This window comes from Perognathus longimembris, chromosome 9 (genome assembly GCF_023159225.1).
Source record: "Perognathus longimembris pacificus isolate PPM17 chromosome 9, ASM2315922v1, whole genome shotgun sequence".
Classification (NCBI taxonomy): Eukaryota; Metazoa; Chordata; class Mammalia; order Rodentia; family Heteromyidae; genus Perognathus; species Perognathus longimembris.
The window spans coordinates 12,117,892-12,136,878 of record NC_063169.1 but is presented as its reverse complement, the minus strand read 5'-3'; the positions used below and the strand labels follow the sequence as shown (position 1 = coordinate 12,136,878).

Here is an 18,987-nt window from a genome sequence, read left to right as displayed (position 1 = left end):
TAACCAGCTCCAAAAATATCCAGAAGGAAAAGGAAATTTTAAACCTTTGCAAAGTAAACAATAAAGTGATAAGAAAAAGCATGAGCAAATCTAAAAACAGATTGAATTGGTAGAAATACAATAAGCACTGATAAATCCTAAAGCTATCAAGTATAATCTGTATATGACTGCAAGAAAAAGTAAAACATAATTAATTACATTTTCCCTCCTCACCTTCACGGCTCCGGGCCATTATTATTAGTTGGCAGATTACATTAACCATTTCTTGAAGTAGTGCAGGGCATTTTTTCAACATAAATTGCTGATCTGCAAAAACAATTAAAAAAAAACCCAAGACAAATCATTTTAATTTTATATTAAAACATCTTTAGCACTTGAAACCTAAGGCTAATACTAAATTTAAATCTTACATGTATTTCATATGGCCTCAGAATATGGGGGATTAAAGGGAAGTTCCTCTTCAACCACTATGAAAAATTAGAAAAACCCTTCTACTCTTAAGACGTAGCAAAGGCAAAATTTTAATATTACAAAGTTAAAGCTTAGAAAATCAATTCTCTATTTTCTTTAAAACACTCCTAATGATAAATTTTATTTTATCTTAAGTTATTGAAAACTAAGGATTTTCTTCTTGGGAACTTAGTTCCTATAGATTTAATTATGGGCAAGTACAAAGACTAAAGAAGAGGAAGAATATTATCAACTAAAAACACAAAGAGATGAGGATGAGGGCAACAGACACCAATTTATACTGTATGTACTACTGGCCTAAAGTAAAGACATAACTGAATGGTAGAATACTCACCTAGCATGTGTGAGTTCCAAAATTCAATCCCCAGCACCACAAAAAAAAACCACAAACCCAGGGTAACTATTAAGACCACCCATTGAGTCTGGTACTCAACTTTTAAAAAAAATGATTATTTGAAAATAGTAGTGGTAATGATTAAAAATGGGGAAAACAAACAGTAATCAGCAACAATTACTAACTAATATTTCAAAGCAACTTCTGTGACAATGCCTAAACAGTGCTCCTTCATTCCACCCAAAGCAACCTTCCTATCACCAATTAGTAGGTACATCAATGACATATTCAGAAGTATGATTACATTACTAGCTTAAAGGAACTTAAAAAGTTAAGAAGATTCCATTCAGAAAAAACATGTTTTCTAAGGTAACAACTTTTCTTTTTTTAAGGATGACATCCCTGAAAACACTGTTATCCCATTCAACTGTTTCTATTTTAAACAGAGAGATGGCTTCAGTACTTATGAAGCTTAAAATAAAGATCAAATAGAAATAACCACTATTGAAAAGGCCTGATATTTGCTATGAAATCCATTTTTGTTGCTCAAAAAAGCTTACAAGTTCTTTTACAAATGTCATTAGGAACTAATTCTATAATCTATAATTAAACATTTCTCATATGCTTTCATCTTGGAATGATGTTAAAATTTACCAAAAACAACTGACCTATGCCATTAAACTATTTTGTGAAGTAATTATGCAATATATAGAATTTGGGGGGGTTTTGTGTGTGTGCATATATGTGTGCGGACACACACGTGCATGTGCACACACACTAGTGCTGGAGCTTAAACTCAGGGCCTGAGTGTTATCCTGAGCTTTGCTGCTCAAAGCTAGTGCTCTACCACTTGAGCCACAACTCTACTTCCAACTTTTTTTATGGTTAATTGGAGAAATGAGTTTCACATACTTTACTCTTCAGGATGGCTTTGAACCATGATCCCCTGGATCTCAGCCTCCCGAATAGCTAGGATTACAGCCAGGAGCCACTGGTACCTGGCCTTAGTTTTTTCTTTGTTATTGTCTTTAATGTCCTTGAGCAATTAATTATCTGACTGAGCACAAAGGAACACCAACAAAACTGTTTATCACAAAGTCTAAGTATAACTGTTGCTTTAGTCCCATTAAAACTACGTAGATATTAGAATCACAAGTACCTTCTTCAAGGGTCTCAGGAATTTTCATTCTAGCAAGATGACAAAGTAAAAGAACTCTGGCTTTCAGGCTATATGGGCAGGTAAGTGGAGGCTCATTCTTCTTTAAGTTAATGCTGCCGATTTCTCTGATTAGCTAAAGCAAATAAAATAATCAGTCGAAAACATACATTTAAAAAAAAAAAAGGATTCAATTCGGTAGTAACTAACTGCTCATCACGGAATTGGAAGATTAGCCTAACCTGTGGTATTAGAATATTATCTGTTGGTCTGCTTGTGGCATCTTTATTATACTGAGGATCAAATTCAGAAGCACCAGCTAAAACCATAATAAGACCTATGGAGACAAAAGAAATATAAAAGTAAATAAATAAATCTGCTTACATATTTCTCTTCCTGAGATACTTCCTTAATCCTAAAGTGAGAATTGTTTTTTAATCAGGTAAAGTGCTAAAACCCATCTGAACTTCACTGTAGACAAGTATTAATTTCTCTCATAAAAAAAGAAATATTTCACTTTTAAAAATAGAAACAATATTACCCAGCCTCTGTTGTACATTGTGTGTCACTGGGCAGGTTAACTTTCTGAACTCTGTTTGACGCACACATAAGATAAGCTTAAAATAAATGTATTTACAGGCATAGTATAAATTAAATGAGATAAATGCATAGATAGTAATTTGCAGTACCAACCATACTATGAATTAAAAGTGTTACCTAGTAATATTCAAAATTTATACATATGAAGCTTTTCCAGACAATTTCTGTTAAGACACATAGCTGCATAAATGGTAATTATGAAAATGGAAATCAAGAAAAATGATAACAGATGTTAACATTTCCCTCTAGTTTTAGCTATATAACTGATTATCTACAAAACTATATAATGGAATCTCTCCACTATGAAGTTAAAAATATATCAGTCACACATAAATGACTCAGAGAGTAATATCACATTTACTTAAGTTTACTTACGTTTCATATCCATGTTTCGAGTTTTATAAACAAAGTATGTGTAAATCTGTGTTGTCCGTATAAGAATCTGGTCTCCACTATAGCGTATTGAACGATACCACCAAGAGCCCTTTAACACACAATTTAACAAGAAATAAATGCTAAGTTTGTTGCAGAACATACTTATTTTAGGTCAAACTTTCCACATATTTATAAACTAATAAAAGTACAAGCTTTAAACAAATGACTGTTACATATTTCAAATGATTGATTTAGCAAATAAGTACATTGCCTAAAGCCTAAACACCAACCCAAGTTACTACATACCTATGATTAAACAGTGCTAGGTTTCAAGTTAAAACTATTTAAAGGTAAAATTATAAACAATTAGCTGGTTGCTAAAGCATGTCATTAATAAATATGTAATAAATGTAGGAGTGATTTTTACAATTAAGATAATACTTTCATTCATATAACTTTCTTACAAGACAATCTTTTTTTAATTAATTTATTTTATTGTTCTTATAGAGGCAATATGCAGAGAAATTACAATTACATGAGTCTGGTAATGAGTACACTGTCTTCCGTTCCCTCACTGTTTCCTAGTCCCTTCCTTCTGTCTCCACTCACGAGCTGTATAGTTCATTTTCATCAAGGCCCAGTGAGCGCCATTGTTGAACTTTTCACTCTTTTTCTCAAGTTCTGTGCCCTTCCCCTCACCACATGTAAGGTAAAGAAGACAGAATCACCAAAAACAAAACAAAGTTTTGTTTCCATATCTTGGAGTTCATTTCAGTGTATGTATTATTTTACATAAATATGAAGAGGCACTTAGGCATTGCGCCTTTCACAAAACAATCCTATGAAAAAATTAAGACAGATTCATTACTATGCTCACTACAGGACCCAGATAAACTCCATCATCAGAAAGAATACAAGTCATAGAAGTACAGTTGATTAGAAGTATCTTAAATTCAAATATCAATGGACTGCCTCTTAATTCAAAATTAAAATCTTACAGGGAATGCCAAAATATGACTTGCCCCTCCAAAACAAAATAAATTAATAAATAAAGTTAGAAATTACCACAACAACTGGAAGGATAACCATAAATGCCAATCCATACACAAGTAAAACCTAGAATTGAAGATAAAAATGTTACAGCCTTCATTAAGTAAATTATAACAATACCCATAAATACTTACAAAGCCTTACAAAGGAGAAGTAATGTTAAAAGCACTCCATGCATATTATTTCACTTAGACCTTATTATCAAACTCTATATAGAAAGATACTATTGTCTTTCTTTTGTGAATAGTACCTCAATAGGTTACATAGTTTTTGCCCATGAAGATAATATACACTGCTAGATATGAACTCTAGAACCTATATTCTTATCCATTATAAGAAGTAACCTTTCAATTTTCTACTTACTGAGACACTATATTAACAGCAAAAGTTTCATGAATTGTGTCCTTTATTCCAGTCAAGTACTTCCTATATCTACACCTTGAAAACAGTGCCATGGAAATAAATCATATATGATGCCCTTGGACAAGCTGGCTCCTTTGCCTAAATGTCAAGACCCTGTTTCATTAATTTTATAGCTAGTAAGTTCTAGCTCTTGATTTTTTTTCTCCTACTGCTTGATCCTAAACTATTAGCTATCTATGCCTTCTTCATTATGCCCATTGAGTAACCTTAAGAATGATAAATGCACTTAAATGCAGCAACAATAGACACTTGAAGATGATCGATTTTATTGTCATATAATAGCTTTTTTCAATGAAAAATTACAAGACTGTGGATTTTTGCTTCTGCTACTTCAAAAATAGTTCCTAGACAAAGATACTAAAGAAATTTCAAGTCAAGAATCATCTATTCCTGAACAGTAAGTCAAGGCAAAACCAGTACTTCCATAAACCAAATAGTAGGGCCTGATCTAGAAAGACTTTCAAAAGGAAACAAGAAAAATTAAAACTTTCAAAACTACATTTAGCCGGATCCTGGTGGCTCACGCCTGTAATCCTAACTACTCAGGAGGCTGAGATAGGAGGAATGCAGTTCAAACCTAGCCCAGGCAAGAAAAGTTCGTGAGACTCTTCTCTCCAATTAACTACTCAGAAAAAGCTGCAAGTGGCACTGAGTGCTCAGGGACAGCACGCAAGCCCAGGACTGGCCAAAAAAAACCCTACATTTAAATAACCTACTCCAAACCAGCAGTCAAATAACAGGAACAAATTATTTTCTCTTACCAATTAAGTAAAAACAATTTTCATAACATAGTTAAAAACAGGAAACTAGTACTTTCTTTGTAAAAAGCTCTTTTTTACTAAGACACAAACTACGTAATAAAAAGTATGTCATATACATCACAATGTGTCTTATTTAAATGCACTCACCAAAATTGAATTTTTTTGGTCAACTATCCAAGCTGGCAATGCAATTCCAAAGCTTGTGGCTAAAATAGAAAGAATATCATAGTTTTCAAAGAGTCTCTATGTCTAGTTTTATTTTATTTATATTTCAATATTCTGCTTTTTTCCCCTTCCCCCAAAAACCTTAATATCATATTATGTGGCTCCCTAGTACACGAAGTTAGGGAATAATAGTATCTGAACTGTACCATTTCCAGAGAAAAAAAACCTAAGAACATGAATTTCTTTCCAGAAAATATAAACTACTTTGTCAATAAAGAAACACAGATATGCCCAATTCTTATCTATTAACCAGCAAGGATTAATAGATAATAATTATCCTTTTCTCCTAAATCAATCTGTTTTACATTTCAAACCAATCTTCACAAAAGAAACTATGTAAAAATTACAAGGGAGCTCTAGCTCTACGAAATTCCTGATTAGAATTTTCCCATTCCTAAACTAAGGAAGTCAAAATATTCCTTCTAATATAGTTGCTATTTTCATTATATACAATATTACCAATATCTTATAATCATCATTTTCCACACCTTGAGGCCCATCTGGATTTCCAAATTCTTCCCAATTTTTCCTAGACTCTTCATCTGTTAAACTGGCAGAAAAACATCAAGTTAGCAAAATTAGAAAGTCACATCTAAAACAATAACAATCTTAGAAGATACAAATTAAGAGTAAGTCTCTCATAAATTGTGAAGGAAAAGTGAGAGGAGTGGCCCAAGATACATATGCTGAAATTTGATAAAAACTGCTGGTTGACCCAGGAGTTTTCAAGTTTAGCCAACTCAAGCTAATGAAATTTAAAAGCCATCAAATTTTCTAGGATGGTAAGAAAGATTAAGAAATTTTACTTTTTCTCTTATAATCTATTTCTCAAAATATCTCAAATGAAAGAAAACAAATGACCACCACATGGAAAACCATTGCTATGGCAAAAGGTCACATGTATTGTGTAAGATCAGATATTTTTCCTAAGCCAAGGACCCTAAGACCTAGGAACATACTCTGAAACAACATTTTACCAGGATAGGTAAGATAAAAGCAACAAAATAATTTTTATGAGGCAAGCGCTTTTTTTCCTTTTTTTTTTTGGCCAGTCCTGGGACTTGGACTCAGGGCCTGAGCAGTGTCCCTGGCTTCTTTTTGCTCAAGGCTGGCACTCTGCCACTTGAGCCACAGCGCCACTTCTGGCCGTTTTCTGTATATGTGGTGCTGGGGAATTGAAAACCAGGGCTTCATGTATATGAGGCAAGCGCTTTTTGCCACTAGGCCATATTTCCCAGCCCACAAAATAATTTTTAAACACCTAAATACAATATTACCATTGACCTGCCCAACAGCTTCAGGCAGAAACAAATGATATTTTCAACTGGGCCAATAGTGCCTCATGCCTGTTATCCTAACTACTCAGGAGGCTGAAACCAAGGCTTGCCTTTTGAATCCAGCCTATACAGTGAAGTCTTGAGACTCTTATTTCCAATTAACCATCCAAAAGCTGGAAGCAGAACTGTGGCTCAAGATGTAGAGCACCAGCCTTGAGCAAAAAAAAAAAAGCTTAAGGATAGCTCCCAGGCTCGATCGAGTTCATGCCCTAGTACTAACATTAAAAAAGCTATTTTTACCAGGGTCCAGCGCAGATATTAAAAGGCACTAAAAGAAAATTTCAATTCCTTCAAAAACTGTGCAATGCAGTTAGAGAAGACAAGGCAAATACATTAAAAAAAATCACTGTCAAAGATAGCATTCCAGCATTCTCTTTCTTTTTCCCTCATTTTCTTTTTGTGAAAGGATCTTGGTGTGGTAGCCTAGGCTAGCCTCAAACTGGTGAGCCCTCTGTCTCTGCCTACGAAGTGCCACGATGACAGAGGAACACCACATGCCTAACAAGGCATTCTTGCAGACCAACTAGTAGAAATTCTATTCATGTACAAATCTACTTTTAACCACATTTTTCTCCCAGAACTTAGGTGGGAATGCAGTCTTAGAAACTCTACAAAGCTCCAATTGAAAGTGCAATGCAGACATTTTTACAAAATGGCAAAAAGTACACTTATTAAAGTTAATCAGGGGCTGGGAATGTGGCTTAGTGGCAGAGTGCTTGCCTAGCATGCATGAAGGCCTGAGTTCGATTCCTCAGTACCACATACACAGAAAAAAAAATGGAAGCGGCTCTGTGACTCCTGTGCTAGAGCACTAGCCTTGAGCAGAAGAAGCTCAGGGACAGTGCCCAGGCCCTGAGTACAAGCCACAGGACTGGCAAATAAAGAAACAAAATTAATCAGCCAGGTGTCAGTGGCTCACACCTGTAATCCTAGAGATTCAGGGGGCTGATATCTGAGGATCAGAGTTTGAAAGCAGCATGGGCATGAAAGTCTGTAAAACAATTATCTCCAAATAACTACCAAAAAACTGGAAGTGGAGCTGTGGTACGGTGGTACGGTGCTAGCTTTGAGTGAAAAAATTCAGGGACAGCTCCCAGGCCCTGACTTCAAGTCCCACAACCAACAACAACAACAAAAAAGTTAATCATTTGAAAATAATTTTAAACTCATCAAATTCATTAAAACAACTGTCTTGAAATCTGTGATTTTTATTGAACTATAACTTCACTTATACTATCTGATCCATGACTACAGTAAAATAGAGAAAAGCCAATGAAAGCATTTGGTTTGAGATTAATAAATACTGGTGCTGATTTGTTTTCTGCTGAGGAACACTTTTCAAAATATTTTACCCTGATTTCCCTGTACAGTTATATACCAAACATAAAACTTTAGCTGCTGTTTTGCTCGATATTAAGTCTTCTAACAGACTCTTCCCTCAAAATAATTGTCTCTTCTTCCTTCTTGATTGATGGTGGCAAGAAAATTCTTTGTTCCCTACACAATACCCTCAGACTTTACGAAAATAAAGTACAGCTCTTGATTTTACAACCTGTATATGCATACTTGCTTTGACACTAGCTCATTTATTAAGCTGATTCATATAACTGCTGTGACAGGCACCACTTTGGATATTCATTCTATCAAATTAAAGCAATCACCAATTCTTTTTTTTTCCTATTGAGATAAGAGTCTTTCAGTTTATCTCATGTTAACTCACATTAGCTTTGAACTCACCCTCATCCTGCCAGGTAATGGGATTACTGGCATGTGCACACATCTGTTTTAGCAACTTTTAAAAACTCATTTTACAAAAGCAATTTTTTTCTATGTAACAGTATTTCCGTGTATCATTCCTAAAGTTAATATAACTTTGCCATCTTTCTATACTACCATAAATAATGTTCATAAACATCCTGGTGAATAAGAATATGGTTAACGTATTTTTATTTGCATGTACATTTGTTTAACTAATATATACCAATCAAAAAATATTGAAAATATGAGGTTAACCTTTAATCAAAGTATATGACACTGGTTTCCTTGTTAATTTATTAAAAACAGAAAGCTACCCCTTCTTTACAATGTGCACTTGGACTTATGGTACTCACGCTGCATAAGCCTTTGCTATCCTCATGAACATAACTTCATCACCTCCTTTGTCTGGATGGTATTTAAGTGACAGCAAGCGATACTGTTTTTTAATTTCTGCTACGGTTGCTCCCTAAAAAAAAAAGAAAAGCTTAGTGTAAATAAAAGCAAGCAAAATGCTGTCAATAAAAAATTCATCCTATTTTGAACTTGAAATATAAACTACTTAGTATTCTGACAAAAAATATTTCATCCTGTGTGTGTGTATGTTTTTTTTTAGGGGTAGGGGGGAGAGGAGAGCATGCTAGTACTGGGGCTTGAACTCAAGGCCTTGTACGCTCACTTAGCTTTTTCCACTCAAGGTTTGTGCTCTACCACTTGAGCCACAGCTCCACTTTTGGCTTTTTGCTGGTTAACTATAGATGAGTCCCACAAATCTGTCTGCCTGGGTTGGCTTTATATCTTGCTCAGATCTCAGTCTCCCGGATAGCTAGGATTACAGGAGTGAGCCATTGATGCCTAACCACCCTATATATTTTGTTCCATAAATTTCATCACACACATTTTTTAACAAAAATGTTTCCCAATATAGTTACTTTACTGAGCACTATGGTGTGATTTTCTCTAGATGATCTCTTCCATTAATTTCATTCTAACATTCTAATGATGCACCCAAAAGACTAATTTTCTATGGAAGCTCATTAATCAAGTTCAATCTTATACAGATGTCTTTTAGACACATGCTCATTGCCTTCTCATTTTCAAATATTCTTACAAACCCTAAATAGTATGGTAATCAAAAGCTGGAAGCTTTAAAAAAATATATACTTTAGAATGATAACTCTGTACCTTTTTTTTTTTTTGCAGTACACTGAATATTGCACCCACAGCCTATGTACTCTAAGACCAGAGCCATGTCCCAGGCTTTATGTTTCCATATTTGCTCTTGAGATATGGTTTTACTAATTTTACCCAGACTCACTTTACCAACTTTAGCCTCAAACTTGTGCTCTTGCCTCTGCCTAAGTAGCTAGAATTGTAGATATGTACTGCCACACTCATCTACCTATTTTATTTTAATAAAAAAAAGACTTAATTCTTGAATGCTGGTGGTTCATGCCTGTACCCTGCTACTCAGGAAGCTGAGCTCTGAAGTTCAAAGACAGCCTGGGAAGGCAAGTTCATGAGACATGACACCAAAAAAGCCAGAAGTGGAGCTGTAGCTCAAGTGGTAGAGCACTAGCCTTGAGTAAAAAAGCTCAGGGACAGAGCCCAGGAACTGAGTTCAAACCCAGGTCCAAGACAAACCAAAACAAACAAAAAATTTAACTTATCAAAGCCGAATTTCTTTAGATAATGACTCAATTTCTTTTAAAGATGTGGTCCTAAGAATTTTCATAAGATCTTTAAATTAATGTTCACTGTATAAAAATATTACTTACAGGATCCAAATTTAATACTTCATAAGGATTGTATTCTTGATATTCTCGGTCTGTTTTGGAAACTTTGTATGCAAGGAATAAGAACAATGCCCACCCTGCAAGCAGAACTATTTTCCTGTTTAGGAAAAAGATAAATGAAGTAAATATGAATACATATGAATTCATATGAATTTGAATTCATACAAGTATGAATAAATATGAATTTAAGAATCTAATTTGTGGAACAAGGCATAAAAAAATCCAAAGTAGTTCTCTATCACTATGCTCTGATTCAATTTCTACACATGCTAACTTGCAAAACTTCTATACAACAGGGATAATGTATTTTTCACCTTTGAATTCTATAGAATCTGTGCAGCGTCTCCCATGTAAGATTTTCTCAACTACTCTGCATAATTTCAAAAACAGAAGGTAACAATGGACTCACTAAATTAGTTAAAATATATAAGTACTAAATATTCAGTAATCCAGTTAATGTAAAAAAAAAAGAACGGTTCAAAGAAAATAAATGGTCAATTTGTACAAAAATTAACAAATAGAAATATTTGGAAACAAGCTAATGTCCATTTGTAATAAATTAAAAATCATTTATAAGGGACTAATCAACCATGACAAAACCATACAAGAAGACATTCTGTAGTTAAAACATAAGGATGTGCTAGGTGCCAGAAGCTCATGACTGTAATCCCAGCTACTCAGAAGGCCGAGATCTGAAGATCATGGTTCAAAGCCAGCCCAGGCCAGCATGTCCATGAGACTCTATCTCCAATTAACCACCAGAAAACTGGTAATGGAGCTGTGGCTCAAAGTGGTAGAGCATGCTAGCCTTCAATGAAGAGCTCAGGAACAGTGCCTAGATCCAGAGTTTAAGCCCCACAACCGACCAAAATATATACATATAAAATAAATAAAGGGCTGGGAATATGGCCTACTGGTAAAGTGCTCTTCTCGTATACATGAAGCCCTAGGTTCGTTTCCTCAGCACCACATACACAAAAAAAGCCAGAAATGGCGCTGTGGCTCAACTGGCAGAGTGCCAGCCTTGAGCAAAAAGAAGCCAGGGACAGTGCTCAGGCTCTGAGTTCAAGCCCCAGGACTGGCAAAAGAAAACAAAAAGCAACTAAAATAAAACAAAGATGTGCATTTGTTTAAAACGTGTCACATTTTAATAATGATATTTCAAAGACTGGTACTACCAGTCTAAAGAAAAAAATTCTTCTATATTATAAACTGATGAATGGTAAAAAGTACTAAAAGCCTTAAAGAGTACCAGGTACAGGTGGCTCACCTGTAATCCTAGCTACTGAGGAAACTGAAATGTAAGGATCACAATTTGAAGCCAGCCAGGGCAGGAAAGTCTGTGAGACTCATCTCCAATTAACCACCATCAAAAAATCGGAAGTAGAGAGCCATTGCTCCAAGTAGCAGAACACTAGCCTTGAGCAAAAAAGCTCAGGGACAGCACCTAGGCCCTGAGTTCAAGCCACATGACGGACCCAAAATGAACAACAACAACAAGAAGAAAACTTAAAGAGCTGGATGCCAGTAGTTCACACCTGTAATCCCAGCTACTCAAGATGTTGAGATCTGAGGATCAAGGTTGTAATCCAGCCAGGGCAGGAAAGTCCATGAGACTCCAATTAACCACCCTAAATTAGGCTGGAAGTGGAGCTATGGTTCAAGTGGTAGAGTGCAAGCCTTGAACAAATAGGCTCAGAGACAGTACCTAGGCTCTGAGTTCAAGCTCCTGGACCAGCAAAAAGAAAAAAGAAAAAGAAAGCCTTAAAGAAATACACATCCCCATTTTAATCTATACATACATTATTACTTCAGAAGTTTAGTAGGAAATAAGCTAGAATTAAGTATATGATGAGTATTTACATATATATTATAGCAAAAAAACCCACCTAAACATATCAGATCATTGCACAAATGAGTTAGTGGTACAACCACACAATGAAATACTTTCTTGACACTAAAAGCTCACTCTGAAAGTCTGCCTACCTTACATTTCTATATTTAAGAGAAAACAGCTTTCATACCATGTAAAACATTATCCAATTTCTATAAATCAAAAAATATATTAAAAATAAATAGATGAAGTAATCATATTGATAGCTGCCTTTAGGTGATGAAATTGAATGACTATTTTTTTACTGCTTGTGTGATAATTTGTTGAATAAAATTTGTAAAACAAAAATACAAAATGAATCATTTAAGGTCAAATCAAAATTGAAGTGATTTGCTTTTAAAACTGGGAAGAAACTTTTCATTACTTGGAATGAATCTTGCCATTTAGAACGATCCATTCCAGTCTACCTGCTTAGCTTTAATACCTCTATTTTTCAAATAAAATAAATGCCCTTGTCCCATTGTTCCATAGCTTTCCCCACCACTGTATGTTTGCTTTTATTGATTTCTGCCAAAATTCCCATGCTCCATCACTACACCTACCCAAATTCTATATTCATCCTTCAAGATCTAATGCAAATAATTCATCCTCTAAAAAATATACCTTAATCTTTGCAGAGAAGATCAATAGGAAACCATAGTTACAGTCACAAAAAAAAGTACAAACCATGAATGACTTCTCCTCTGAGTCATTTCATGTTCCTTGGGTATCTGGGACAGGTCTTATTCAGGTTTCAGTTCTCTTTTCTTTTTTCTGCTGATCCTAGGGCTTGAACTCAGGGCCTGGGCACTGTCCCTGAGTTGTGCTCAAGGCTAGCACTCTACCACTTGAGCCACAGTACCACTTCTACAGTGCCACTTTTGGCTTTTTTGAGTTTATTGGAGATAAAGAGTCTCAAGGGCTGGGAATGTGGCTCAGTGGTAGAGGGCTTGCCTAGCATGCATGAGGCCCTAAGTTCAATTCCTCAGTACCACCCACACAAACAGAAAAAAATCAATTAATTTTTTAAAAGTGTCTCGGGCGGATTATTTTGCCCAGGCTGGCTTCGAATCACGACCCTCAGATCTCAGCCTTCTGAGCAGCTAGGAAGGAGTACAAGCATGATATTGTTCAGTTTTTACTAATAGCAAAAAAGCTTAAGCAAAAGTAGCACTGAGATACAAATTTCTTTCCATCTGACCATATTAAATATTACAAAAACTACTTTCTATACTACAGATGCTCATCTATGCCTAAAAGAACAGGGCAACAACGTGGAAAGCTTTGTACCTGGTTACTTCTTTACTTATTTAAGCCCCATTACTGCAGCTTGAACTCAGGGCCTTACATTCTCTCTTTGTTTTTTTAACTCAAGGTTCACATTCTACCTCTTGAGCCACACCTTTACTTCCTTACCTGGTTCTCTAAGAGGAGTTCAGTACATAGACTTACAAAACAAAACTCCCTCAGTTCAACTCCCAGCTTCACCACTTAACAAAGAAAGCTTGGCAAATGCCATTTACACCTCAGTTCCTCCATTCATTCCTTCCTTCTTTCCTTTTTTTTTGGGGGGGGGGCAGTGCTGGGGCTTGAACTCAGGATGAGAATGCTTTCTCTTAACTTTTTCACTCAAGGCTGGTGCTCTGCCCACTTGAGTCACAGCTCCACTTTTACCATTTTGCTGGTTAACTGGAGATAAGTCTCATGATGATCTCATAGAGATAAGTCTCCTGAACTGGCTTTGAACCATGATCCTCAGAGCTCAGCCTGAGTGGCTAGGATTATAGGCTGGTGCCACTGGCACCCAGCAGTTTCCAACTTTCAAGATGAATTTGAGAATTAAATAAGATGTGGTATGCAAAGTACTTAGAAGGTACTTGTATGTTAGCTGTGGGCTGCGATTAATAACTGCTAGCCAAATCTTAGCAATCAGCTTAAATCTCACTCAAGAAAGCATTTCTGTCTTGGGCCAGAGTTAGGAGCCCTTGTGTTTCTTTATGGTACTCTCCCTACCCTCTAAAGTCTATAAGGGATATTCTCCGGGAGAAGACCAAGAAGGACCACTGATCTAAGTAAGGTTATCCTTCAAGGGTATTAAAAGCTTAATCTCTACTGGGGCAGCATAAGGAGGTAGTCAAACCTTTAAGAGGTGGGACTGAGCAGAAAATCCCTTACCATGTCTATTTTATTAGCCACAGTACACCCAACATCTAGTATACCTGGTACTTTGTTGGCACACAATAACGAATTGTAAAATGAATGAGGATAAATTTGAAATAGCTAATTTTAAATCCAAAGCCAACATTTGCTTATATCTTCAATATGCTAGCACTTGAGAAATGCTTACCACACAAATAAGTCCATGTTTTATTGTGTACACTATCTAAAAGACTAACAAACCAAAGAAAATAAAGATAAAATGAAAACCTTCAGAAAGCAATGCAAACATAGGAAAGAAAACAAAATGCCTCATATGCTAAGCTGTTGGTTAAATGCCAATTCTCAGAGCCAGTAGAAAAAGGAGGAGTCTCTTGATAAGACTCTCCCAATTGCATGAAAATTACCATGGCCAACAAGAGCATGCTATAATTTCCAAAGAGCCAAAGCAAAGGTAGAATACACATTACACTATACTGTGCCCAATTTTTGTTTTAAGAATTTGGTTCTTAAGCTGAGCACTGGTGTCTCATGCCTATAATCCTAGCTACTCATGAGGCTGAGATCTGAGGATACATTTGAAGCCAGATCAGGCAGAAAAGTCCTTGAGACTTTTATCTCCAATAAACTACTCAGAAAAAGTCTGGGAAGTCGCACTGTGGCTCAAGTGGTAGAACGCTAGCTTTTGAGCACAGAGGCTCAAAGGACAGCCTTGAGCACAAAGAGGCTCAGGGACAACGCTCAGGCCCTGAGTTCAAGACCCAGTACCAAAAAACAAAACAAAACAAAAACGAATTCGGTTCTTCCAAGAAGATAAGCATTGGGCTGGGGATATAGCCTAGTGGCAAGAGTACCTGCCTCGGATACACGAGGCCCTAGGTTCGATTCCCCAGCACCACATATGCAGAAAACGGCCAGAAGCGGCGCTGTGGCTCAAGTGGCAGAGTGCTAGCCTTGAGCGGGAAGAAGCCAGGGACAGTGCTCACTCAGGCCCTGAGTCCAAGGCCCAGGACTGGCCAAAAAAAAAAAAAAAAGAAGATAAGCATTTTCCTTGAATGGGTAGCTCCAGAAAATACTTGTGGCATCTTGCATTTTCCTTTAGGCATATTTTAAATATTAATTTGGAAGCAACTTCCAACAATTACACCTATGCTATCAGAGAAGAAGCCCTACACAATACTTGTTTAATTCTGAGAGTATGCTTCATTTAAGTAGCAAAAAGATTCCATAGTTTGTAAACTGTTACTAATTGTTACTAGTATCTACTTAGTTACCTCTTAATCTGTACTTCAAAAATACATGTTTACTAACCACTAGAAAGAACTTGGAGAGTTTTTTTTCTTGAATATCCAGGTTCAGATGCTCTCAAAATACCAAACAAAAATCAGAAAAGTTTGGGGGTAGGAAAAATGGGGAAAAAGAAAAAAGATGCAGTATACTCAAACTAACATGTTGAATTGAAAATCTTTGTACAACTATTTAAATATAATAAAAAATAAATTGAACATGAAAAGTAATATAACTGTTATGCCACAAATGTTTACTTTAAAATGAGAATGAACAGCAAAGAACAAAAGAAATGCACAGAAAACTGCTGTGGTCAAGATTTGTTTTGTCTTTAGTTTCACATCATTGAATAATGATTACTACCAAAGCTAGGGTTCTTCTTATTTTTGTAGGGTAGCTAAACAAAGTCAAACCTTACCAAAAAAAGTTCTGAGGCACATGACTACATGTAAAGATGTAAAGTTATCATCATTTAAACAATTATTAAAAATAACAGTGGGCCTGGGAATGTGGCTTAGCGGTAGAGTGCTTGCCTAGCATGCATGAAGCCTCAGCACCACATAAACAGAAAAGTCGGAAGCAGCACGGTGGCTCAAGTGGTAGAATGCTAGCCTTGAGCAAAAGGAAGCCAATGACAATGCTCAGTCTGAGTTTAAGCCCCAGAACTGGCAAAAACAAAAAACCACAACAGGTTCTACTCTTACTACTTTCCTCTGATAGGTTTTTTTTTTCCTTTCTATTAGGTAGGTATGTGTCATTCACAAGATGGAGTCCGGCAACAATGGCAACTTTCACTTTTTGCCACAGTTTCATCTGTTCATCTAAGCTGATGATTTCAGGTAAAAGAAGGTATAAAACACATCTCACAGCCTCATGGAATCAAGCAGATCTGTTCTAATTAAACATGCCAGTAATCTATTTAAGCAGCTGGACTTGCCAAAATCACTAAGGGTGGCTCTGCACCAGTTTCATCCACTACGTAAGCTGAATGACCTTGGTCAACTTAACTCATCCTTTTTAGCCTATATGAAAACGAGCAAACATATTTACCTTGAAATTTAAATGAAATAATATATAAAGCACTTGGCATACAGTATGTGCTCAATAACTTTAATTATGAAATAACTACTGTGACTGTCACTTCCCTTCTGTAAGAAATGTATTTTATCTAAAATATACTGAAACACGATAAATTATACAGAACGCTAGACATTCTCATACAATGATACCAAAGGAGGATACTGTTAGGAAAGGAACATAAAGCAGAATGCCAATGTGCAGCTTATCATATAAAATGTTTAAAGTGAAATGAAACTCTAAGAAATGAACTCCAAGAAATGGAAGCAAGGTTTTTTTCTTTGTTGCTGTTTTCTTTTCCTTTTGTCTTGTCTGTTTGTTTATCTATCTTAGGGAGGGCATGAGGGGGCACAGAAATGGAGACCAAAAAAAATGCAGGGCTGGGAATGTGACTTAGTGGTAGAGTGCTTGCCTAGCATACACGAAGCCTTGGGTTCGATTCCTCAGTACCACATAAACAAAAGGCCAGAAGTGGCACTGTGGCTCAAGAGGCAGAGTGCTAGCCTTGAGCAAAAAGAAGCCAGGGACAGCGCTCAGGCCAAGTCCAAGCCCCAGGACTGGGAAAAAAAATTTTTTTAATGTAGCAGTGGTATTCACTTGACACTATTTTGAAAATGACTAAACAACTTGTGGGTGGGGATTGGAGGAGAAAACTGGCAGAGGAAAGGAAGGAGTGACATCGTCCAAAAAGAAATGTACTCTTTACTCAACTTATGTAACTGTAACCCCTCCATACATTACCTTTATAACAATAAAAAAAAATTAAGGAAGTGGCACTGTGGCTCAAGTGGTAGAGTGCTAGCATTGAGGAAGAAGAGCTCAGGGACAATGCCTAAGTCCTGAGTTCAAGACCCACAACAGACAAAACAAAATATATATATATATATATATTTTTTTTTAAGCTGGGCACCAGTGGCTCACACCTGTAATCCTAGCTACTCAGGAGGCTGAGGTCTGAGGACAGTGGTTCAGATGGCAGCCTGGGCAGGAAAGTCCATGAAACTCTTTATCTTCAATTAACTACCAGAAAAACCAGAAGTGGAGCTGTGGCTCAAATTGGTATAGAGGTAGCCTGAGCATAAGAGTGCTCAGGGACAGTGCCAGCCCCCATGTACAGCCCCACAACCAAATTAAAAAAATAGTATTTTAAAGGCGTTAACACTCAAATCACAGCATACAGTACACAGGTCTTCATAATCTCACTGCTCTCTTTTTTTAGACTTCTAAAACTACTCTCTTCATAGAGCTCTTAAACTTTCTTCATAGAGCTCTTAAGCTTACTAATAAGTATGTATTACCTCTACAAAGGTTATAATTTTCTTACAGACACATCTTCGTCACCACTAAACCCTTACTTTGTATGATAACTAGCAAAGAGTAAGCACTAAAAACATGTGTTACCTAAATACACTACTTACTTTACTGTAGGAATAATATTTGGCTGGGGTTTTAATAACCGTAAGCGATACCACATACATCTTCCATATACTTTTCTGATATTCTTTAATCGAATTTGCTCTGTTAAGAAAGAAAAATAAGATGAATTAAGTCATTTCTCACAGTTGAGGCAAAACCATACTAACCTCCATTACCATCCTTATATGTGCGGGTATCATGTATGGGGCTTGGACTCAGGCCTACGCACTGTGCCTGAGAGGGTTTTTTTGCTCAAAACTAGCATTCTACCACTTGAACCACACAATCCACTTTCAGTTGTTAATTAGAGATAATTTTCATGGACTTTCCTGCCTAGGCTGGCTTTGAACCTTCATTCTCAGCCTCCTAAGTAGCTGGGATTACAGGGATGAGCCATTGGCATCCAGCCCACCCTAATATTTTATTGAAACATGAAAGTATTTTCTATTCAAATAATCTTTATAAAATTCTTAAGATAGGCTAATTTTCTGTTGTTCAGAACAATGTTCTATCTAGAAAACTGTTATCTACTACTCTTCATATGAGACCATTTCTTGTTGAAAAGTTAAAAACAGACTTGAATCCAAAATATTAAGCCAAAGAATCAATATATCTGAGAAATTTCTCTATCCTACAGAAGAAACACAAACTAAGTTTAGAGACGTGCCTCAGCAGTACTGGCTGAGCAAATATGAGGAGGCTCTGATTTTAAAACCTAATAGTTTTTTTAAAAAAAGGATAAAATATGTTTCATTATGAAAACTAAGGAGAAATGATATTTTCAAACATGAAAATAATTGCTTACCAAAATACTTTCTAATCAACAAAGTTTAGAATGGTACCTATTTAAGATGTAAAACTAATAGATTTTGAATTTTTGACATAAACTCCAAA

General features: G+C 36.0%; 1 protein-coding gene across 2 annotated transcripts in view; it reads right to left on the bottom strand.

Annotated features, from left to right (window-relative positions):
* The window catches only part of Sec63 (SEC63 homolog, protein translocation regulator), a 64,590-nt gene that overhangs the window by 27,913 nt on the left and 17,690 nt on the right, over positions 1–18,987 (bottom strand). For both annotated transcript variants that reach the window (XM_048353736.1, XM_048353735.1), the window contains exons 2-11: positions 18,096–18,195; positions 10,266–10,380; positions 8,844–8,956; positions 5,884–5,945; positions 5,318–5,376; positions 4,002–4,052; positions 2,937–3,045; positions 2,204–2,298; positions 1,965–2,097; positions 214–306 (exon numbers count right to left, since the gene is read on the bottom strand). In XM_048353736.1, coding sequence (XP_048209693.1) covers positions 214–306; positions 1,965–2,097; positions 2,204–2,298; positions 2,937–3,045; positions 4,002–4,052; positions 5,318–5,376; positions 5,884–5,945; positions 8,844–8,956; positions 10,266–10,380; positions 18,096–18,195 — 930 coding nt within the window. The remainder of the gene's footprint in view (positions 1–213; positions 307–1,964; positions 2,098–2,203; positions 2,299–2,936; positions 3,046–4,001; positions 4,053–5,317; positions 5,377–5,883; positions 5,946–8,843; positions 8,957–10,265; positions 10,381–18,095; positions 18,196–18,987) is intronic.